Below are 24199 nucleotides of genomic sequence, written 5' to 3'. Positions count from 1 at the left end.
CTATGATAGTTATGAGTAGTTCTGCTAGGCCATCAAAAATATGTCTACTTAACTGGATGGTCTTTTGCAATTAAAGATCAATGTGGGATAGCCTAGAACTATTTATTGTAGTGAACGATAGGGGCTTTCATTTTTTGTGGTTACATAGCTGTATCTTGTCGAAGGAGTTTCTTTTTTGTTTTCACTTTGTTTCATGTTTTTTCTCTTGTTAAGAGTGTTTTGATTGATAACACATCGGCTGCTAAGTTGAACACCATGCTCCTGGTGTCTGAAGTGATAACTGCAATCCCCTTCATGATAATGGGACTGGGGGTTCTCCTTGGATTGATTTTCATCATACTTGTGTGCACTAATCGCAACGTGGCTATTGAGGTGGGTGTTCACAATCTAAATGAAATGTGCTCTACTTTTGTTATACTTTGGTAATATTACATGCAACACTAGATTTATGGAAGCAAATAGGATATTTATTTGCTCATTTGGATGACTCATTCTAGTTTTAATTGTGCAGTATTGTTAACCCATCACAGAGCAGGCACGTTTCTGCTTCAGCCTGCGTGCCTGTGCTGTTGGCTGACTTCAGATCCAGTTAAGTGTTCACCCTACAAATCGCCAACATTTCTGATTGCCTTTTGTTGTCAATTTAAATACGTGGATACTGAGTGAAAACTTGGTTGGGCATTGACTTTGTTGGTCCCTTCTGAGAATTATCTCCATGTCCAGGTCTGCCTAAGAAATCTGGCTGTTCCCTGCTTAAGAACCACAGAGTCTCCAACTTCAGGAAGAGTGGGTGAGAGTAGAAAGTATCAAGAGAAAGGAAACTTGAGGGTGTGAGACTTACAACAAATAGGAGTGTTGCAAACATTGACGAGTTGCTATTCTTGTGGTTAAATAACTCCCATGTATCAACGCAGGGGAGGATGAGATGATCAAAATCTTTCATTGCCAGGTCAACATATGCATTTTCAGATTTCTGATTTGTTTTCTGTTACTATTACATTGTATACTTAATGTTTAGCACTTTAACTGAAGATAAAGGGTGGACTGTTAATTTTTATTTCCTGAAACTTGAGCTTAAAAACTGGTATTAATTATGCTACCAACTGTATTTACAAACATTTGCTATAAATAACAATTGATCTTCAATCTCTACAATTGCAATGATCGAGAAATTAATTGTAACAGTTAAACATGCTTTCATTTTGCATCATGATATTTCGACTTGCCAATGTGGAGTCAAACCACTTTTTCTTTTTATGCCATTTACGTATTGATCCACATTTTTCTTTGCTTGTGACTTTCCTATTATGTAATATTCAAACAGAGGGCCAGTGGGCAGCTTACTCCTGAATCTTATTTAGTGCTATTCTGAAATCAGAAGTGTATGATGTACAAGCAGCATGAGGTAGCAATTCCACTTGGTTTACTTGACTCCAATTAAAAAGGCATATTGGTCTCTACTCAATGGTCATTCACAGTGGCATGATGTAGCTGAGCTCTGCAAACAAGTATTCCCGGCCTGAACTACTGCCCTACACCTCTGGGATGTTGCACATTGAAACTCTAACATACTTTCTCAAGTTATTAAAGCAAATGCGTACTTAGATTTAGTAACCACAAATATTGAAATTTCTTGCATCAAATATTATTGGAAGTATAATGAAATTGGGGTGCTTGTTATGTGATTTCAAGCCTCTACTGTGCTTCTTGAATAATCTTGTCCCCTTAAGTGTCCCATTCTAGAGGAATTTTCCAAAGGACAATAGTTTTTTTAAAATTTGACTTCCCAGTGTTAGCTGCCCCCATTTCTCACCCACAAGCCCAACTCTCGAATGCTCCCCCTATTGCTTAAAAAGTAGCCATTTGCGCAGCTGAGTGCCATAACTTGGGTGCCATTGTATGGAGGAGACGACATTTTACAATGGCCTGAAGCTGGTTGCAAACTGAGTTCTGCTACGTTTCAGATTCTAGACACCCAAATCTTTCAGCATATCTGCTCACCAAATTCCTCAGTTCCCAGTAAAGATCTGGTTTGATCATTTTGGATTGCTCCTGTTCTCCTTCGATTTTAAATAGCAAAGAAGCCATTTGCTACCTGCCATCATTGGAAGGATGGATGAGCCAAAAATAGCAGGACACCTTCAATGAGCCCGCTCACTCTTTTATAATGCAGAAGCTAATTTTCCTGGTTCAAGTTGACTGCTTAGAGTCATTGTTGATGCCGGAGTGTAATATTTTGTTGTAGCCCAAAGAGTCACTTGAGTCACACCTTAAACTGACAGAACTCCATTGGCCAGTCGAAACCCCATGTCCTCCAGCGGCTAGGTGGAAACCGAAGTCCACAAAACCAGATCCAATGTAAAAACTAGGCAAGGTGTGACCATGTGCCTATTTTCTATATACCCCCTTGCATTAAGTGTGAAATAATTATTTTGGCGACAGTTTATAGGTGTGACAAAAGATTCTAGTTTGTAACCTCATCTTGCCTGATATGGGTACTTCTTTCAGAGAGGCTCATTGGAAAAAGATTGTATTTCACTTAAACTTACCTCTTGTCGAGTTGAAAGGAGCTGCGTTGGTCATAATCTGTTGGGAGCTGTATGAACTAGGATGATTTTACTGGCAGCCAAAATTTCCAGACATAAGCTTGAGCAACAGAGAACTCTCTACTACACCTTCCCACATGTGACCCCGTCAAACTTATCCTGCCAACCAAAGCTGTGCAAATGGTGGCATAGCAGGAATTCAGGATAGAATTTCACTTTGGCACAGCAGTATTATGACAAAATATATACTCCATGCAGCCAAAGTAATAAATTTTGTGTCTCTGTGTTTAGATTTCAGGCAAGGTTAGTTATGTCACTGGACAAACAATCCAAAGACCTAAGCTAATATCCAGAGAGTGCGGGTTCAAATCCCAACATGCCAGTTTAAGAATTAAAAAAATAATTGATGTTTTGAATAGTTCAGCTTCTTTCCCTCTATTTTATGGCCTAATTTGATCTTTGTCCAAGGTCCTAGTTTTAAACTTTGAGAACAGCAGCATGCAAACATTGCAATTCAGGTTTTTTTTTAAAAAGCACAGGTTAGGCAGTATAGAATGCAGGGGGTTGGTGGCCAGGGAGAAAGGATTTGGGTGACAGAAGCTGTCCCAGTTGAATCTGTTTTGAAATGTTTTGGGTTGATGTGAATATTACTGCAATACTTGTCATTGTTCTGTGACTTGAACATTTTGTTCTTTTGGCTAATCTATGCCACTTTGTATTTTGGAAGATAAGGTAAAGATTAGTGGGAACCTAGAGGATTGGGAAATCTTTAAAGGTCAGCAGAAAGCCACGAAAAAAGCTATAAAGAAAAGTAAGATGGATTATGAGAGTAAACTAGCTCAGGATTTAAAACAGATAGCAAAAGTTTCTACATCTATATAAAAAGAAAGAGTGACTAAAGTAAACATTGGCCCTTTAGAGGATGAGAAGGGGGATGTAATAACTGGAAATGAGAAAATGGCTGAGGCATTGAATAGGTATCTTGTGTCAGTCTTCACAGTGGAAGACACAAATAACATGCCAAAAATTGATGACAGGAGGGCTATGGCAGGTGAGAACCTAGAAACTATCATTATCATGAAAGAGGTAGTGTTGGGCAAGTTAATGGGGCTAAAGGTAGACGAGTCTCCTGGTCCTGATGGAATGCATCCCAGGATACTAAAAGAGATGGCGGGAGAAATAGCAAATGCACCAGTGGTAATTTACCAAAATTCACTGGACTCTGGGGTGGTTCCCGCAGATTGGAAAACAACAAATGTGACACCACTATTTAAAAAACAGTTAGACAAAAGGCGGGTAACTATAGGCCGGTTAGCTTAACTTCTGTAGTAGGGAAAATGCTTGAATCTATCATCAAGGAAGAAATAGCGAGACATCTGGATATAAATTGACCAATTGGCAAGATGCAGCATGGGTTCATGAAGGGAAGGTCATGTTTGACTAATTTGGTGGAATTTTTTGAGAACATTACATGTGCAGTGGACAATGGGGAACCTGTGGATGTGGTATATCTGGATTTCCAGAAGGCATTTGATAAGGTGTCGCACCAAAGACTGCTACATAAGATAAAGGTGCACAGTGATACGGTTAATGTATTCGCATGGATAGAGGATTGGTTAACTAACAAAGCAAAGAGTGGGGGTAAATGGGTGTTTTTCTGGTTGGTGATCAGTGACTAGTGGTGTGCCTCAGGGATCAGTGTTGGGACTGCAATTGTTTACGATTTACACAGATGATTTGGAGTTGGGGACCAAGTGTAGTGTGCCAAAATTCGCAGATAACACTAAGATGGGTAGCAGAGCAAGGTGTGCAGAGGACGCTGAAAGTCTGCAAAGGGATATGGATAGTCTAAGTGAGTGGGCGAGGGTCTGGCAGATGGAGTACAATGTTGGTAAATGTGAGGTCATCCATTTGGTAGGAATAACAGCAAAATGGACTATTATTTAAATGGTAAAAAATTGCAGCATACTGCTGTGCAGAGGGATCTGGGTGTCCTTGTGCAGGAATCCCAAGGAGTTGGTTTGTAGGTGCAGCAGGTAATTAAGAAGGCAAATAGAAATTTGTCCTTTATTGCTAGAGAGATGGAGTTTAAAAACAGCGAGGTTATATTGCAGCTGTATAAGGTGCTGGTGAGGCCACACCTGGAGTACTGTGTACAGTTTTGGTCTCCTTACTTGAGAGGATATACTGGCACTGGAGGGAGTGCAGAGGAGATTCACTAGGTTGATTCTGGAGTTGAGAGGGTTGGCTTATGAGGAGAGACTGAGACTATACTCATTGGAATTCTGAAGAATGAGGGGAGATTTTATGGAAACATGTAAGATTATGAAGGGAATAGATAAGATAGAAGCAGGGAAGTTGTTTCCACTGGCGGGTGAAACTAGACCTAGGGGGCATGGCCTCAAAATAAGAGGGAGCAGATTTAGGACTGAGTTGAGGAGGAACGTCTTCACACAAAGGGTTGTGAATCTGTGGAATTCCCTGCCCAGTGCAGCAGTTGAGGCTACTTCATTGAATGTTTTTAAGGCAATGATAGATAAATCTTTGAACAGTAAAGGAATTAAGGGTTATGGTGAGCAGGCGGGTAAGTGGAGCTGAGTCCACGAAAAGATCAGCCATGATCTTATTGAATGGCGGAGCAGGCTCAAGGGGCCAAATGGCCTACTCCTGCTCCTAGTTATGTTATGTTCTTAAAATGCTTTCAGAAAAGGCAAGATAAGATAGGATGTATGGCCCATATTAACTGCCTGCCCGCCTGGTTTCTGTTGGGCAATTCAGGTTAAAATGAGCATTTTAATATCAGGCGATAGTATAAATTTCAAGTTTGTTATAATTATATTTAAAAGTTACATTAAAAGAAAATCCGGGTTTAGCAGTTTCCAGAATTTGGTAGATTGCATTTTGGACCTTAATATGGTCTGTCACTTTTGGTTTAGTTTTATGCAAGATAGGTTGATAGTTAAAATTGCCATCATAATTAGAAGCAGCAATAAAGACAAACTTGACTTGATTTTCTTGTTCTTAATAGATTAGAGATGTTTTCACACGTTGGAAGCTGCAAAACCCTAATAATTTTTATGCATAGCTATTAAACATAATTATAACTCACTTGAAAATTAGACTGAAATATGCAAAAACTGCCTTGACCAGTCTGGCTGTAGTGAGATGACCAACAAATCATCCATTTACATCAGCAAAGGAATGCAATGCAAATGAGAAGAGATGACTTTATTGTAAAACAGTCAGGAGTACCTTGTGCAGTTTGGGTTATGGGCCAATATTGGTGAAGTTGCATTGCAAGGAAACAAAAGAATTTGTATTGTGCATAATGGTTCTCAAGCACCTCAAAGCATTTTACATCCCTCAATTATTTTTAGTCAGTGGCTGAATGTGACATGACAGCCACTTGGTATACAGAAATGTCTCTCACACATCAGTTAGATGAGTAATGAGCTAATCTGTTTTTGCTGGTAATGGTTGATGGAATCTTAGTAACTGGAATTGAGAAATTAACTGTAAAGTTACATGGTAGAATAATAAATGAATAATTCTCTGCTGCTACTCGGGGCGACACGGTGGCAGTCGGTAGCACTGCTGCCTCACAGCTCCAGGGACCTGGGTTCGATTCCCGGCTTGGGTCACCGTGTGGAGTTTGCATATTCTCCCCGTGTCTGCGGTTTCCTCCCACAGTCCAAAGATGTGCAAGTTAGGTGGATTGGCTATGCTAAATTGCCCCTTAATGTTAGGGGGACTAGCTAGAGTAATTGCATGGGGTTATGGGGATAGGACCTGGGTGGGGTTGTGGTCGATTCAGACTCGATGGGCCAAGTAGCCGCCTTCTGCAATGTAAGATTCTGTGATTAAATAAAAATATTGGGCAGGCTGAGTTGAACCTCCTTCAATACTGAACTTCCCATCAAAGCTGCTATGCTGCAATCTTTAAGGTTCTTCTGGGCGTCCAGGACTGGAGAAATGGGTTTGGGGGGTCTGGACATGGGTGAGCTTGGGGAAAGTTGGGCTTGTTGGGCAAGATAAAGATGGGTGCTAAATGGATATATATGTTAGTGACTGATAAATCTGAGATTTCATTCCACTTGTTAGAGGCAAGGGTGGAGTTAGGGAGAGGGGGGTTTAAGAACGTGATTGGAGAAAGAAGTTGAGTTATCTTTGCTTTCGCAGTAGATCTTGGAATAAGGAGTTCTGGCAAGGCCTAATGTAGTCTGACCAGATCAGCTGATAGGTGGAAAAATCAGTTGCGTGCCTTGAACCTGAGGGAATAAAGATGAGGGTTTGTTTTTAATCAGCATCTATATTCAAATATTAAACCAAAGATTTATCTTCCTCAGGAGCTTATGTTGGAGCAATCTATGATGCCGTCTTTTCTTGCTATATCCTTATGTTTTTATAATGAAACTTTTTTTTTTAAACAGGCATCAGAGGCAGAAAGGGCACCCCTGTTGAAACCATCTTGAAACTCTATGCCAGTGTTTCTGCACCCTGATTGAGAGCAGCGATGCAAAGGATGCATGTTTGTTTTCTTCTCCATTTTCTAGAGTTGCACAGCTGGTTTCAAAGTCTCATTGAGCACAATTTGTTCCCTAAAATGTCAAATTCTGTGTTACTGAAGTCAATAATTTTTCAAGACTGAACTTGTAAAATCCTACCTTGAGAGAATATTACAGAGTACCAAATGGAGCATCTAAACATTTTTAATGATGTGATAATTTTAAATGGAATTACTCACTGCATTTCTGTAACATTGACTACTGTGACTTCAGTCTGTAAAGACTGAGCAGTCTTTTGTAACTAAACCTTTGCTTATGATCCACATGAGTTCTGATTAAGTGTACTAAAGTAGGTGTTGTACATAACACTCTTGTGTGGTTTCAAAGGAATATTTTTGTGTATATATTGGAGTGTATGTAATTTAGCATATTTAACTTAGAATAATGGTTATAGGCTTGGGTGATTTCCTCTGTTCTGAGACATCCAGTTTTTTCAAGTGTGAAAGCACTTACTCTGACACATCCTTTTCTTTCTTCTGCACTTGATATATTTATCTTGCACTTACCATGTAGACTGAAACACTTGATTTTTTAAAAAAAATGTCTGCACCTTATAATATTAGACAAAATTACATTGCAGTCGAGCAATGCCAAATGGTGTATGGATTTGGGTGGAAAAATAGTGGATGAACGTGGTCAAAATTACATGAGAGCATCTATGCCAAACAGTATTTGTCTGCTATACATATGAATCTGGACTCATTTCAGACTTAAGTTAAAAGTAAAAGAGATAGGAGGAAAGACATCTTGTTTTGCAAGCATTCCTCCCTTTGTCCCTGTGATAGTATTCAAATGAATCCAGAGGTGGGATTTTAGACAAGTTAGTATTAAAAGTGACATTGGCATATTTTGCGCAATGTTGATGGTTTTAGCAATGAATAATGGTGTACCAAAACTTAGTGCATGAGCTGAAGGAATTTATGGATCCAAGGTGTCCTATGCATCAAACCAACACTTTGTGGCAGTTGTTAAAACTCTTGGTCCACTTTGGTTGGTTTATACCCAAGTTAACATCCATCCTTGAATCTATGCCAGGAACCATCCTGACCAATTGCATGTCACGGTTAGTTTTCTGAAATTAGCTTTCTGGGTTCAGGCCAATGATGTGCTGCAAAGCACTGTCCAAAATACCAACACAATTCCAGGAAATCAACCACAAATGTGTCCATTTGGAGTGCCATTACTTTCCTGTATGCTAGACATTTGAATACGTTAACAAATAGTGCATTCTTGTATATTTTTATATGGATTAAAGTGTTTTAGATAATGCTCTTGGGTTTTTTTAAACACACACTCCAAACATTTTATGACCTGACTGACCCATTTGGCACTGTAAAATATCTGTAATTGCAATGTTATTTCCAAAATATTAATAAAATATGCGATTCAATTTGTACATTTTAATCATTTATAAAATGTTTATACAATTTTACAACACAGATCTATGTTGGTGGGTTGTAGTAAATCAGCATTTTCCACAGCATGTGCTAGAATCTCTCATTCTCAGTGGTCTGAGATGGTTTTATTAAGTCACCATTCTTTTTCTGAGGTCATCAGATGTTTCTTTGACCCTCAGTGAAGTGAAATGGTTTTGCAGCTGAGAATCACTTTCTGCAGGATAAGAAGTGTGTAGTTTCAGAGGTCCTTTACCTCAAAATGCCAATGATGGACTTGCATGCCCAATGCTGGTTCAGGCCGGGAACGTTTGTAATGAACAAAGTGCAGTCCTATTAAGACAAAGACATTAATATTCACAATTTGTATTGGTTGATATCATATTTGAATCTGTTCCATGTATTTCTTATGGCTACCCAGCAATCGATGATCCCGTGCGTATCTCGCATTTAGAACCATAGAATCCCTGAAGTGCAGAAGGAGGCTATTCGGCACATCGAGTCTGCACTGACTCTCCAAAAGCCCAATTTACCCCAGCCTATCCCATAACCTGGCATATTTTGCTATGGCTAATCCATCTAACCTGCATATCTTTGGACATTCAGGGGCAATTTAGCATTACCAACCCACCCAATCTGCACATCTATGTTTTATTGGAGTATTTACTCATCTATAAATGTAGGAAGGAAAAATAAGGAAATGTGGTATCCAACAGAATGTAAGAGGTGGTGGTTTGATTCCCAGATTAGGTGACTCTGCAGAGTCTGCACATTCTCCCTGTGTCTGCATGGGTTTCCTCCATGTGCTCCGGTTTCATCCCACAGTCCAAAAGACGTGCTGGTTAGGTGCATTGGCCATGCTAAATTCTCCCTCTGTGTACCTGAACAAGCACGAGTGTGGCGACTAGGGGATTTTCACAGTAACTTCATTGCAGTGTTAATATAAGCCTACTTGTGACACTAACAAAAAAATCGACCTCAGGCTGTTAAAGGACTCTAAATCAGACGTACAAACGTCTAGAGTTTTACAAATTCCGAGTTGCATTCAATGCGTACCATTCCCTTACCCAAGATGGGTGTGACTGAAGTGGAGAACTGCAATCTACAGTGCCTTAGCTGAGCAAAAGTGCTGTTGCTTGCTTGCTTGCATCAAGCTGCTATATAGTATCAGGGTAGATCTATGCAGGAACACTTTTTAGGGTGGCATGGTGTTTAACACTGCTGCCTCAACGCTGTTGACCTGGTTTCGATTCCAGCCTTTGGTGACTGTTGTGGAGTTTGCACGTTCTCCCTGTGTCTGTGTGAGTTTCCTCCGGGTGCTCCGGTTTCCACCCATAGTCGAAAGATGTACAGATTAGTAGGATTGGCCATATTAATTTGCCCCTTAATGTCCCAAGATGTGTATGTTAGGGTGATTAGTGGGTTAAATGAAAGATTACGGGGGATAGGGCTTGGGTAAGAAGCGCTGATGAAGTGTTGGTGCAGACTCGGAGCCAAATAAGCTCCTTCTGCACTGTAGGGATTCGATGATAACCTGAGAAAATTGATTCCTGTAACCCTTCAGCCCATAAGAAAGTTGAAGGATAGCTTTTGGTACTTGGTATTAAATCCTTGTAGATCTAAATCACTATACTCTGTGACTACACGTGACATTTTGCTATTTTCTTTGCTACAAACAGTAACTGTTTAATCAACAAGAGTTTTCTCTATTCCAGAATCTGAAAAGAAGCAAATAATAATCTGCTGGACCTTCACAGTTGATCTGTTATTATCTAGAAAAAAATTAGGCCAGTTAAACCATTGGGTCTTCACTGTTTTGACCTGCTCTGAGAAGAAAGAAATTGCTTGTGTCATTCAGCATTTTCTGCCGATTTCCCCCATATTGCATCATAGAGAAGCCAAGAAAAAATCTTCTAAACCTGCCTGATTATGTATTGAAATTAACTTATTAGCAAAATTGTTATTCAGTTTGCAATTCTAAAGTTACATTTTGTAAATTATGTATAGGTTAAAGCTGAGGTTTCTCAGAGTCTTTGGAAAATTCTATTTAGACATGGGCGGCACGGTGGTCAGCACTGCTGCCTAACAGCACCAGGGACCCGGGTTTAATTCCTGGCTCGGGTCACGGTCTGTGGGGAGTATGCACGTTCTCCCTGTGTCTGCATGGGTTTCCGCCGGGTGCTCCGGTTTCCTCCCACAGTCCGAAAGGCGTGCTAGTTAGGTGCTTTGGCCATGCTAAATTCTCCCTCAGTGCATCCAACAGGTGCCAGAGTGTGGCGACTAGGGGATTTTCACAGTAACTTAATTGCAGTGTTAATGCAAGACTACTTGTGACACTAATAAATAAACTTTAAAACTTAAACTATTTGGATGCCTTGGAATAATAATGGAATACGCACGTATCCTGAGTTTCACAGTAATTGGTGATACATTCAGAGTTCATTCTGCAAGTCGCACCAATGGGTCTCTGAGTGATCCAGCGCCAAAATATCGATCTCTTAATCCGCTGAACTAATGGCCTCTGGTTGGTGAAAACTGGAGATAACTGGACCTAAAAAATAATTACAATGAACAGGCTTTAGTGCCAATTTAACACAATTTCCCTATTCAGATAAACTCTGGTAAACTTTCAAAGAACAAAGAACAGTACAGCACAGCAACAGGCCCTTCGGCCCTCCAAGCCTGTGCCGCTCCTTGGTCCAACTAGACCAATCGTTGGTATCCCTCCATTCCCAGGCTGCTCATGTGACTATCCAGGTAAACCTAAAACGATGTCAGCGTGTCTGCCTCCACCACCCTACTTGGCAGCGCATTCCAGGCCCCCGCCACTGTGTAAAAAAAAACATCCCTCTAATATCTGAGTTATACTTCGCCCCTCTCACCTTGAGCCTGTGACCCCGCGTGATCGTCACTTCTGATCTGGGAAAAAGCTGCCCACGTTCACCCTATCTATCCCCTTCATAATCTTGTACACCTCTATCAGATCTCCCCTCGTTTTCCGTCTTTCCAGGGAGAACAAGCCCAGTTTACCCAATCTCTCCTCATAGCTAAGACCCTCCATACCAGGCAACATCCTGGTAAACCTTCTCTGCACTCTCTCCAATGCCTCCACGTCCTTCTGGTAGTGCGGTGACCAGAACTGGACGCAGTACTCCAAATGTGGCCTAACCAGCGTTCTATACAGCTGCATCATCAGACTCCAGCTTTTATACTCTATACCCTGTCCTATAAAGGCAAGCATACCATATGCCTTCTTCACCACCTTCACCTGTGCTGCCACCTTCAAGGATTTGTGGACTTGCACACCTAGGTCCCTCTGTGTTTCTATACTCTTGATGGCTCTGCCATTTATTGTATAATTCCTCCCTACATTATTTCATCCAAAATACATCACTTCGCATTTATCTGGATTAAAATCCATCTGCCACCTCCCCCCAATTTTCCAGCCTATCTATATCCTGCTGTATTGCCCGACAATGCTCATCACTATCCGCAAGTCCAGCCATCTTTGTGTCATCCGCAAACTTGCTGATAACACCAGTTACACCTTCTTCCAAATCATTTATGTATATCACAAATAGCAGAGGTCCCAGTACAGAGCCCTGCGGAACACCACTGGTCACAGACCTCCAGCCGGAAAAAGATCCTTCGACCGCTACCCTCTGACTCCTATGGCCAAGCCAGTTCTCCACCCATCTAGCCACTTCTCCTTGTACCCCATGAGCCTTAACCTTCTTAACCAACCTGCCATGAGGGACTTTGTCAAATGCCTTACTGAAATCCATATAGATGACATCCACGGCCCTTCGTCAACCGTTTTTGTCACTTCCTCAAAAAACTCCTCCAAATTTGTAAGGCACGACCTCCCTCTTACAAAACCATGCTGTCTGTCACTAATGAGATTGTTCCGTTCTAAATGCACATACATCCTGTCTCTAAGAATCCTCTCCAACAACTTCCCTACCGCGGACGTCAAGCTCACCGGCCTATAATTTCCCAGGTTATCCCTGCTACCCTTCTTAAACAACAGGACCACATTCGCTATCTTCCAATCCTCAGGGACCTCACCTGTGTCCAAAGAAGCGACAAAGATTTCCGTCAGAGGCCCAGCAATTTCATCTCTCGTCTCCCTGAGCAGTCCAGGATAGATGCCATCAGGCCCTGGGGTTTTGTCAGTTTTAATGTTCCCTAAAAAACCTAACACTTCCTCCCTTGTAATGGAGATTTTCTCTAACGGGTCAACACCTCCCTCCGAGACACTCCCGGTTAACACGTCCCTCTCCTTCATGAATACTGATGCAAAGTATTCATTTAGGATCTCCCCTATTCCCTTGAGTTCTAAGCATAATTCCCCTCCTTTGTCCCTGAGAGGTCCGATTTTCTCCCTGACAACTCTTCTGTTCCTAACGTATGAATAGAATGCCTTAGGATTCTCCTTAATCCTGCCTGCCAAGAACATCTCGTGACCTCTTTTTGCCCTTCTAACTCCCCGTTTGAGTTCTTTCCTACTCTCTCTCTATTCCTCCAGAGCTCCATCTGTTTTCAGTTGCCTGGATTTAACGTACGCCTCCCTTTTCAATTGCATTATTTTAGGTTTAAACACCATTCCTGCAATCAGAATTTGTCACAACATTTTTTTCTGTCGAATGGTTGCTTTTATTTTCAACGGTGTTGAGAAATCATAGAATATAGAAACAAGAGTAGGCCATTCAGCCTATTGAGCCTGCTCTGTCATTCAATACGATCATGGCTGATCGGACACTTCAATGCCTTTCACCCACTAGTAAGAAGTCTCACAACACCAGGTTAAAGTCCAACAGGTTTATTTGGTAGCAAAAGCCACTAGCTTTCGGAGTGCTGCTCTGAATAACAGCACTATCATTCACCCACTATCCATAGAACATAAGGGCATAAGAACTAGGAGCAGGAGTAGGCCATCTAGCCCCTCGAGCCTGCTCCGCCATTCAATAAGATCATGGCTGATCTTTTCGTGGACTTACCCGCCTGCTCACCATAACCCTTAATTCCTTTACTGTTCAAAACTTTATCCTTGTCTTAAAAACATTCAATGAGGTAGCCTCAACTGCTTCACTGGGCAGGGAATTCCACAAATTCACAACTCTTTGTGTGAAGAAGTTCCTCCTCAACTCAGTCCTAAATCTGCTTCCCCTTATTTTGAGGCTATGCCCCCTTGTTCTAGTTTCACCTGCCAGTGGAAACAACTTCCCTGCTATCTTATCTATTCCCTTCATAATCTTGTGTTTCTATAAAATCTCCCCTCATTCTTCTGAATTCTAATGAGTATAGCCCCAGTCTACTCAGTCTCTCCTCATAAGCCAACCCTCTCAACTCCGGAATCAACCTAGTGAATCTCTGCACCCTCTCCAGTGCCAGAATATCCTTTCTCAAGTAAGGAGACCAAAACTGTACACAGTACTCCAGATGTGACCTCACCAGCACCTTATACAGCTGCAACATAATCTCGTTGTTTTTAAACTCCATCCCTTTATCAATGAAGGACAAAATTCCATTTACCACCTTAATTATCTGCTGCAACCTGTAAACCAACTTTTTGCAATTCATGCACAAGGATACCCAGGTCCCTCAGCACAGTAGCATGCTGCAATTTTTTAAAATTTAAATAATAGTCCATTTTGTTGTTATTCTTGCCAAAATGGATAACCTCACATTTACCAACATTGTACTCCATCTGCCAGACCCTCGCCCACTCACTTAGACTATCTATATCCCTTTGCAGACTTTCAGCGTCCTCTGCACACTTTGCTCTTCTACCCATCTTAGTGTCATCTGCGAATTTTGACACACTACACTTGGTCCCCAACTCCAAATCATCTTTGTAAATCATAAACAATTGCGGTCCCAACACTGATCCCTGAGGCACACCACTAGTCACTGATCGCCAACCAGAAAAACACCCATTTACTCCCACTCTTTGCTTTCTGTTAGTTAACCAACTCTCTATCCATGCTAATACATTACCCATAACACTGTGCATCTTTATCTTATGTAGCAGTCTTTGGTGCGGCACCTTGTCAAATGCCTTCTGGAAATCCAGATACACCACATCCACAGGTTCCCCATTGTCCACTGCACATGTAATGTTCTCAAAGAATTCCACCAAATTAGTCAAACATGACCATCCCTTCATGAACCCATGCTGCGTCTTACCAATGGGACAATTTGTATCCAGATGTCTCACTATTTTTTCCTTGATGATAGATTCAAGCATTTTCCCTACTACAGAAGTTTAGCTAACCGGCCTATAGTTACCCGCCTTTTGTCTAACTTTTTAAACAGTGGCATCACATTTGCTGTTTTCCAATCTGCGGGAACCCACCAGAGTCCAGCGAAGTTTGGTAATACCACTAGGATATTTGCTATTTCTCCTGCCACCTAGTTTGGGCTGAGGTTAGAAACAGGAAAGGAAAGGTCACCCTGTTGGGAGTTTTTTATAGACCTCCGAAAAGTTCCAGAGATGAAGAGGAAAAGATTGCAAAGATGATTCTGGATAGGAGCGAAAGTAACAGGGTAGTTGTACTGGGGGACTTTAACTTTACAAATATTGACTGGAAAAGCTATAGTTCGAGTACTTTAGAGGGGTCGGTTTTTGTCCAGTGTGTGCAGGAAGGCTTCCGGACGCAGTATGTAGATAGACCAACAAGAGGCGAGGCCACATTGGATTTGGTACTGGGTAATGAACCTGGCCAGGTGTTAGATTTGGCGGTAGGTGAGCACTTTGGTGACAGTGACCACAATTCGGTTACGTTTACTTTAGCAATGGAAAAGGATAGGTATATACCAAAGGGCAAGAGTTATAGCTGGGGGAAAGGAAATTATGATGCGATTAGGCGAGATTTAGCTGGCATAGGTTGGGGAAGGAAATTGCAGGGGATGGGCACAATTGTAATGTGGAACTTGTTCAAGGAACAGCTACTACGCGTCCTTGATAAATATGTACCTGTCAGGCAGGGAGGAAGCAGACGTGTGAGGGAACCGTGGTTTACTAAGGAGGTTGAATCTCTTGTGACGAGGAAGAAGGAGACTTATGTTAAGATGAGACGTGAAGGCTCAGTTAGGGCGCTTGAGAGTTACAAGTTAGCCAGGAAGGACCTAAAGAGAGAGTTAAGAAGAGCCAGGAGGGGACATGAGAAGTCTTTGGCAGGTAGGATCAAGGAAAACCCTAATGCTTTCTATAGGTATGTCAGGAGTAAAAGAATGACTAGGGTAAGATTAGGGCCAGTCAAGGAGTGGGAAGTTGTGCGTGGAGTCTGAAGAGATAGGAGAGGCACTAAATGAATATTTTTCGTCGGTATTCACACTGGAGAGGGACAGTGTTGTTGAGGGGAGTACTGAGATGCAGGCTGCTGGACTGGATGGTATTGATGTTCATAAGGAAGAGGTGTTAGCAATTCTGGAAAGGGTAAAAATAGATAAGTCCCCTGGGCCGGATGGGATTTATCCTAGGATTCTCTGGGAGGCTAGAGAGGAGATTGCAGAGCCTTTGGCTTTGATCTTTGGGTCGTCATTGTCTACAGGAACAGTGCCAGAAGACTGGAGGATAGCAAATGTTGTCCCCTTGTTCAAGAAGGGGAACAAAGAACAAAGAACAATACAGCACAGGAACAGGCCCTTCGGCCCTCCAAGCCCACGCCGCTCCCCGGTCCAGGATTGAATCCTGAATCCAGGATCCCCGCCCAATTTTCCAGCCTATCTACATCCTAATATCCTATCCACCGAGCAGTCCCTCACAGCTACGATGCTTTGTTCATCACAACCTATTAACTCACCCCCACCCCCCCATTCCAGACCATGTGATCTCCAGGGAGAGGCGAAAACCCAGAGTGAAAACCCCAGGGCCAATATGGGGAAAAAAAAATCTGGGAAATTCCTCTCCGACCCCCTGAGGCGATCGAAACGAGTCCAGGAGATCACACTGGCCCTGATCAGAAAATGCTTCCCAACCCTATTCATTTCCACTTCTGCTTTACGAACACCATCTGAATTCCCTGCCCCCGAGACAGGTTCCCAACTATCCGCAGTCTCGCTCTGTACTGGCACCAGCAAGATGATCATAGAATGAAGCCTTGAAACGAGAAACAAAGAACAATTAGCTCGCGCCACTCCCTGGTCCAAACTAGACCACTCTTTTGTATCGCTCCATTCCCACTCCGTTCATATAGCTGTCTAGATAAGTCTTAAATGTTCCCAGTGTGTCCGCCTCCACCACCTTGCCCGGCAACACATTCCAGGCCCCCACGACCCTCTGTGTAAAATATGTCCTTCTGATATCTGTGTTAAACCTCCCCCCCTTCACCTTGAACCTATGACCCCTCGTGAAGGGGACAACCCTGGTAATTATAGACCGGTGAGCCTTACTTCTGTTGTGGGCAAAGTATTGGAAAGGATTATAAGAGATAGGATTTATAATCACCTAGAAAGGAATAATTTGATTAGGGATAGTCAGCACGGTTTTGTGAAGGGTAGGTCGTGCCTCACAACCTTAGAGTTCTTTGAGAAGGTGACCAAAGAGGTGGATGAGGGTAAAGCGGTTGATGTGGTGTATATGGATTTCAGCAAAGTGTTTGATAAGGTTCCCCATGGTAAGCTTTTGCAGAAAGTACGGACACATGGGATTGAGGCTGATTTAGTGGTTTGGATCAGGAATTGGCTAGCTATAAGAAAACAAAGGGTGGTGGTTGATGGGAAATATTCATCCTGGAGTTCAGTTACTAGTGGTGTACCGCAAGGTTCTGTTTGGGGCCACTGCTGTTTGTCATTTTTATTAATGACTTGGATGAGGGCGTGGAAGGATGGATTAGTAAATTTGCGGATGACACTAAAGTCGGTGGAGTTGTAGACAGTGCGGAGGGAAGTGACAGGTTACAAAGGGACATAGATAAGCTGCAGAGCTGGGCTGAGAGGTGGCAAATGGAGTTTAATGCGGAAAAGTGTGAGGTGATTCACTTTGGAAGGAGTAACAGGAATACAGAGTACTGGGCTAATGGTAAGATACTTGGTAGTGTGGATGAACAGAGGGATCTGGGTGTCCATGTGCATAGATCCCTGAAAGTTGGCACCCAGGTTGATAGGGTTGTTAAGAAGGCGTACGGTGTGTTAGCTTTTATTGGGAGAGGGATTGAGTTTCGGAGCCAGGAGGTCATGCTGCAACTGTACAAAACTCTGGTGCGGCCGCATTTGGAGTATTGCGTACAGTTCTGGTCGCCATATTATAGGAAAGATGTGGAAGTGTTGGAAAGGGTGCAGAGGAGATTTACCAGGATGTTGCCTGGTATGGTGGGAAAATCGTATGAGGAAAGGCTGAGGGGCTTGAGGTTGTTTTCGTTAGAGAGAAGAAGGTTAAGAGGTGACTTAATAGAGGCATACAAGATGATCAGAGGATTAGATAGGGTGGATAGTGCGAGCCTTTTTCCTCGGATGGTGTTGGCTAGCACGAGGGGACATAGCTTTAAATTGAGGGGTGAGAGATATAGGACAGATGTTAGAGGTAGGTTCTTTACTCAGAGAGTAGTAAGGGCGTGGAATGCCCTGCCTGCAGCAGTAGTGGACTCGTCAACGTTGAGAGCGTTCAAGTGGTTATTGGATAAACACATGGATGATATTGGAATAGTGTAGATTAGAGGGGCTTTAGATTGGTACCACTGGTCGGCGCAACATCGAGGGCCGAAGGGCCTGTACTGCGCTGTAATGTTCTATGTTCTATCTCTTTTAGTACCCTGGGATGCATAACCCTTTGTTACTGTTAATCAGAAATCTATCGATCTCTATCTTAAATATGCTGAATGACTGAACTTCCACAGCCCTCTGGGGTAGCGAATTCCAAAGATTCACATGCCTCCGTGTAAAGAAATTTCATAGAATCATAGAAACCTTACAGTGCAGAAGGAGGTCATTCGGTCCATCGAGTCTGCACCAACCACAATCCCACCCAGGCCCTATCCCCATATCCCTACATATTTACCTGCTAATCTCTCTAACCTACGCATTTCAGGACTCTAAGGGGCAATTTTTAGCATAGCCAATCAACCTAACCCACACATCTTTGGACTGTGGGAGGAAACCGGAGCACCCGGAGGAAACCCACGCAGACACGAGGAGAATGTGCAAACTCCACACAGACAGTGACCCAAGCTGGGAATCGAACCCAGGTCCCTGGAGCTGTGAAGCAGCAGTGCTAACCACTGAGCTACCGTGCCACCTCATCCTGGTTCTAAGTGACAGGGACAAGTTGGACTGAAAGGCCTGTTTCCATGCTGTAAACCTCTATGACTCTAAGTGGCATCTTGTTTTGAAATTGTGCCCCCTGGTTCTAGACTCTCCAACCACTGGAAACATCTTACCTGTATCTACCTTGTCTATTCCGTTAAGTATTTTGTAAGTTTCAATTAGATCATTTTTCATTCTTAAACTCTTGAGAATACAGGCCCAGTTTGCCCAATCTCTCTTCACAAGACTGAACAAGTCTGGTGAATCTTTGTTGCACTCCCTCGATGGAACTAATATCCTTTGAGGTAAGGGGACCAAAACTGCGCACACTACTCCAGGTGCGGTGTAACCAAGCTCCTCTACAATTGAAGCAAGTCCTCATTATTCCTGTACTCAAATTCTCTTGTGATAAAGGTTAACATTCCATTAGCCTTTCTAATAGCTTGCTGTACCTGCATGTTAGTCTTCAGTGACTGATGGAAGGACACCTTTTGTACATCTGTATTTTCTAGTGTCTTACCATTTAAGAAATACTCTGCACATCTGTTACTGGAAACTAGTCAACAGATTATGGCCATTTATCAGATCTTTGTGTTGCAATCCTGGTTGGCAAATATTTTAATTTATCTGGTTAAATAAATGTTTTCCATGAAAACATGATGAAACATTGTTTTGTATTTGAGGAATCCAAATGATGAGTCGTATCATTGAGTTTATGTAAATGGAGCGAATGATAAACTTGGCAAGGCCACAGACTGTTGCCTTTCCGTCCAGTAGGCCAGTTTGAGAATTTTTATTTTACATATTTTATCTAATTGATATTTCATATAGGAAGCCTTGTGATGGTCAAAGAAATGTTGATCTGATTCTCATCTCTCGACAATATGCTTAATAAGATGATTAATTTATTGTTGATTTAATCTATTTGAAAGATGGAAATTTTTTTTAAAAAAAGGAAAACAATCAAGGAGGAAGGGATGGTTTTTTAAAAAGAAATTCCCCTCCTTTGGTAGCCAGATCTTCAACTGTATATGCTCAATGCTTTGGCATTTTATCCCTCAACCCTTCCACCTTTTTGACCTTGCCTTAAAGTCTACCTCTTCCATCAGGCTTTTGGTTCTGTTCAATTTCTTCGTGTCCATTTTTGTCTCATTTCCCTTCTGTTTCTTTACATTAGAGGTCCTATCCCCATAGCCCCACATATTTATCCTGCTAATCACCCTAACCTATACATCTTGGGACTCTAAGGGACAATTTAGCATAGCCAATCCAACTAACCTGCACGTCTTTGGACTGTGGGATGAAACTGGAGCGCACACAGTGACATGGGGAGAATGTGCAAATTTCACAGTCATTCAAGGCCAGAATTGAACCTGGGTCCCTGATGCTGAGGTAGCACCGTGACATTTATCCATGTCTTCGCCATCTCCTCACCCAACTATTTTGATGCGTTCACATCCTTTAAACCAGCTTATCCAAAATTTGGTCTGTATGCTATCCTATACCAAGTCACACTTATCCATCACTCCTTAACTTACAGTTCCTTCTTTATCCTACCTCCCCCCATTAAAAATTTTCATCATGGCATTCAAATCTCCATGGATTTTCCCCTTCCTATGTCCCTGCAATGCTCCACCCCACAGTGGCACAGTGGTTAGCATTGCTGTCCCACAGTGCCAGGGTCCAGGGTTCGATTCCCAGCTTGGGTCACTGTCTGTGCGGAGTTTGTATATTGTCCCTGTGTCTGCGTGGGTTTCCTCCAGGCACTTTGGTTTCCTCCCACAGTCTAAAGATGTGTGGGTTAGGTGGATTGGGCATGCTAAATTGCCCTTTAGTGTCATAGAGATTAGAAGGGTAAATACATGGGGTTCCGGGGTGGATACATAGGGCCTGGGTGGGATTGTTGTCAGTGCAGGCTTGATGGGCCAAATGGCCTTCTCCTGCACTGTAGGGATTCTATGATTCTTTCACCCAAACTCTCTCTCCCTTTAATATCCATCCTTGTACTAATCTCTGACTAAACCTTGCCTCCTAACATTTGCTCCTTTTGGCTGGAGTTTATTTCTGTTTGATTACACCTCTGGAATGAGTTGAACTTTTCTGTATGTTTAAAGGTATAACCTCATATTGCTACTGCCTGGCACATATAACCTATCTCCCTTGATTAAGCAGTCAGGTCTTAATGCATACACGGTTAGTTAAAATATTAGGATAAGGACTGGAATAATTAAGATTAAAGTTTGATTTGTTTATGGATCTGAATCAATTATTTGGATTGAGTAGAGAACAAAAACATTGTTAGAATATTTACCATCCTTAAAGAATCCATTAACAACTGAGCAAAGTGTCTTGCATGTCTCGTTAGTGCAATGGTAAAATACATTGGCTCTAATAAATGGCATGCATTGAATGTGAACCAAGTTCAGTAGCATCTATAATGCTGTCTTCATTGCAAGTGTCTAAACTAGACAACTGCACTTTAAATCCCTGCTTTGGTTGCATCTTGAAATGTCCACTTTAGTGGACAGGAAGGACATGTTGAAATTTAAATTTGGCATCCGTTTTATTTTTTTATTTCATGAAACTGCTCTGTTTGTACTGTGGGTCAATTTTTAATAAAGCAATAGTTTGTCAGTGCTTGTATAGATTGTAAGACGATGTGATAAAAGCAGAAAATGCTGTTAATTCCTCAATAGGTCTGGTAAGGTATGAAACGTTAACACTTTCTCTCCCCACAGATGCTACCAGGCCTGCTTGAGTAGTCCCACAATTTTTATTTCATATATCCTGCTTCTGCGGTATTTTGCTTTTTAAAAATGTTATGTCTGGTCTCCCATTTTGAAGTTAGGAATTCTACACATGGAGAGCGGTTGTTAGCTTTTCAGTTATTTAAGTCCCTCATGGTAGGCTGGTACAAAAGGTTGGATCTCATGGGATAAAGGGGGAGGTGGCTAGATGGGTGGAGAACTGGCTTGGTCACAGAAGACAGAGGGTGGTAGTGGAAGGGTCTTTTTCCGGCTGGAGGCCTGTGACTAGTGGTGTTCTGCAGGGCTCTGTATATTGGGACCTCTGCTGTTTGTGATTTATATAAACGATCTGGAAGAAGGTGTAACTGGGGTGATCAGTAAGTTTGTGGATGACACAAAATTGGCAGGACTTGCAGATAGTGAGGAGCATTGTCAGAGGCTACAGAAGGATATAGATAGGCTGGAAATTTGGGCAAAGAATTGGCAGATGGAGTTCAATCCTGATAAATGCGAAGTGATGCATTTTGGTAGAAATAATGTAGGGAGGAGCTATACGATAAATGGCAGAACCATAAAGGGTGTAGATACGCAGAGGGACCTGGGTGTGCAAGTCCACAGATCCTTGAAGGTGACGTCACAGGTGGAGAAGGTGGTGAAGAAGGCATATGGCATGCTTGCCTTTATAGGAGGGGCATAGAGTATAAAAGTTGGGGTCTGATGTTGCAGATGTATAGAACGTTGGTTCGGCCGCATTTGGAATACTGCGTCCAGTTCTGGTCGCCACACTACCAGAAGGACGTGGAGGCTTTGGAGAGAGTACAGAGGAGGTTTACCAGGATGTTGCCTGGTATGGAGGGGCTTAGTTATGAGGAGAGATTGGGTAAACTGGGGTTGTTCTCCCTGGAAAGACGGAGGATATGGGGAGACTTAATAGAGGTGTATAAAATTATGAAAGGCATTGATAGGGTGAACGGTGGGAAGCTTTTCCCCAGGTCGGTGGTGACGTTCACAAGGGGTCATAGGTTCAAGGTGAAGGGGGGGGAGGTTTAACACAGATATCAGAAGGACATATTTTACACAGAGGGTGGTGGGGGCCTGGAATGCGCTGCCAGGCAAGGTGGTGGAGGCGGACACACTGGGAACGTTTAAGACTTATCTAGATAGCCACATGAACGGAGTGGGAATGGAGGGATACAAAAGAATGGTCTAGTTTGGACCAGGGAGCGGCGTGGGCTTGGAGGGCCGAAGGGCCTGTTCCTGTGCTGTATTGTTCTTTGTTCTAAATATCTCTGGATAGAGTTTCACTTTGGGTGCAATCGGGAAAGTATGTCCTATGTGCTTGAAACTGAAGGTTTCCGCTAAAATTCTGCTGTTAAAGCGGCATTGTATTCTTTGGACTTCACTTAAATGCAAAACGTGTCTGGTATCGAGAAGATTAGATGGAGAGTGGCTTCCTGGGTGTATCTTACATTGTAAGTTACTTGTATTTTTGCGATCTGTATATATGGGACTATTTTTGCGATCTGTATATATGGGACTTTGCAAGAATGTGAATTAATTCTTAACACCTTAAAAACATCAATTTGCACTATTTTTAGCGGGCCAGCAACATTCTACTCAACTGCAAGCAGAACTTGCTGGGACCCACGTAGAATTTTCATATCTGACCAAATGTAACCTTGATGAGCCACATCTCGTTTTCCTGCTGTGTACTGTGCGTTTTATTCATCAGGCGTTTCTAAATTGTTATAAGGTGGGAAACCAAAAGGGAGAAAATTTGGAAATGAAGGCTAGCAGTAAACATTGTCTGATTTGATCTTGCACACCTTAACCCAGAACTCCAGTATTCTTGGGATTTGACCATTTTGAACTGGTTTTCCCTTCTAGATGGACGACAATTAAAATGAATCATTTTTCCGTAACACCTTCAATTTTTCATGGTATTAATGTTTAATGAACAAGTTCCTTACCGTAATGCTGCAGACTAATAAAAGTATCCCTGTGATCGCAAGCGCCTGGTTCAGCTGAGCCCTCATGGTGCCAGCCCCTTTGGTCCAGGTTCTCAGGTCTGTGCACGCGTGCATGGACAATTTTCAACTATTTATTGGCTACACTGCGCTGTGTCACCTGATCAACGTGAAGGCAGGTTGGCGGTCAGTGAACAGGAGAGCAGATAGTCTGGGAAAGTTCTGCATGTAGTTATTTATTATTTATTCTTCACGAGAGCTCAAGTATGAGCGAGCCCGAGCAGCATCTGCGGTATCACAGGATTGATTCGAGTTGTAACTGCGTGATCCACTTGTGAAGAAATTTCATAACATCTTTACAAACTGGGGTAACTTTACACGGGGAACTATAGTTTATAAATCTGGATTTCAGCCCGTAGGGGATTTGCAATCGACTTCAAACAAGTATTTTCACGTTTATATACATTTACATTACTTTTCAGTGAGCTTAAGAGAAGGAAACAATATGAATAAATGGATTTGTTTATCTATGAAGGAAATGATTTTTCATATAACCAATCCTCATTCGTTTAGTTTTATAGGAAAAGCCCCATTGTCGTAAGAAAATCAAAGGGATAATGTTCCTTTCATTCATTCATTAATTTCTGTTTCAAACCAGTGCTTGTACATTTCTTTTCATAGAAAAAAACCCGGCATTTTTCCACAGTGCTTTTCACCACCTCCAACCGCCTCATG

The 24199-nt window shown here is 42.2% G+C and overlaps 1 protein-coding gene and 1 long non-coding RNA gene across 2 annotated transcripts in view; one reads left to right on the top strand and one right to left on the bottom strand.

Moving 5' to 3' along the window:
* Nucleotides 1-8499, top strand: part of scarb2c (scavenger receptor class B, member 2c) — a 58183-nt gene extending 49684 nt beyond the window's left edge. The window contains exons 11-12 of the mRNA XM_078214251.1: nucleotides 214-372; nucleotides 6977-8499. Coding sequence (XP_078070377.1) covers nucleotides 214-372; nucleotides 6977-7018 — 201 coding nt within the window. The 3' untranslated portion in view covers nucleotides 7019-8499. The remainder of the gene's footprint in view (nucleotides 1-213; nucleotides 373-6976) is intronic.
* Nucleotides 8500-8714: 215 nt separating this feature from the next.
* Nucleotides 8715-23577, bottom strand: LOC144494844 (uncharacterized). Its single transcript, XR_013498160.1, has 3 exons — nucleotides 23468-23577; nucleotides 10963-11056; nucleotides 8715-8838 (listed from the first exon to the last, which is right to left on the bottom strand). It is a non-coding gene; the product is annotated as an uncharacterized LOC144494844 (long non-coding RNA).
* Nucleotides 23578-24199: the final 622 nt, after the last annotated feature.

Source organism: Mustelus asterias, chromosome 1 (assembly GCF_964213995.1).
Source record: "Mustelus asterias chromosome 1, sMusAst1.hap1.1, whole genome shotgun sequence".
NCBI lineage: Eukaryota > Metazoa > Chordata > Chondrichthyes > Carcharhiniformes > Triakidae > Mustelus > Mustelus asterias.
The sequence above is the reverse complement of the archived record's forward strand: the minus strand, read 5'-3'. Positions and strand labels throughout refer to the sequence as shown.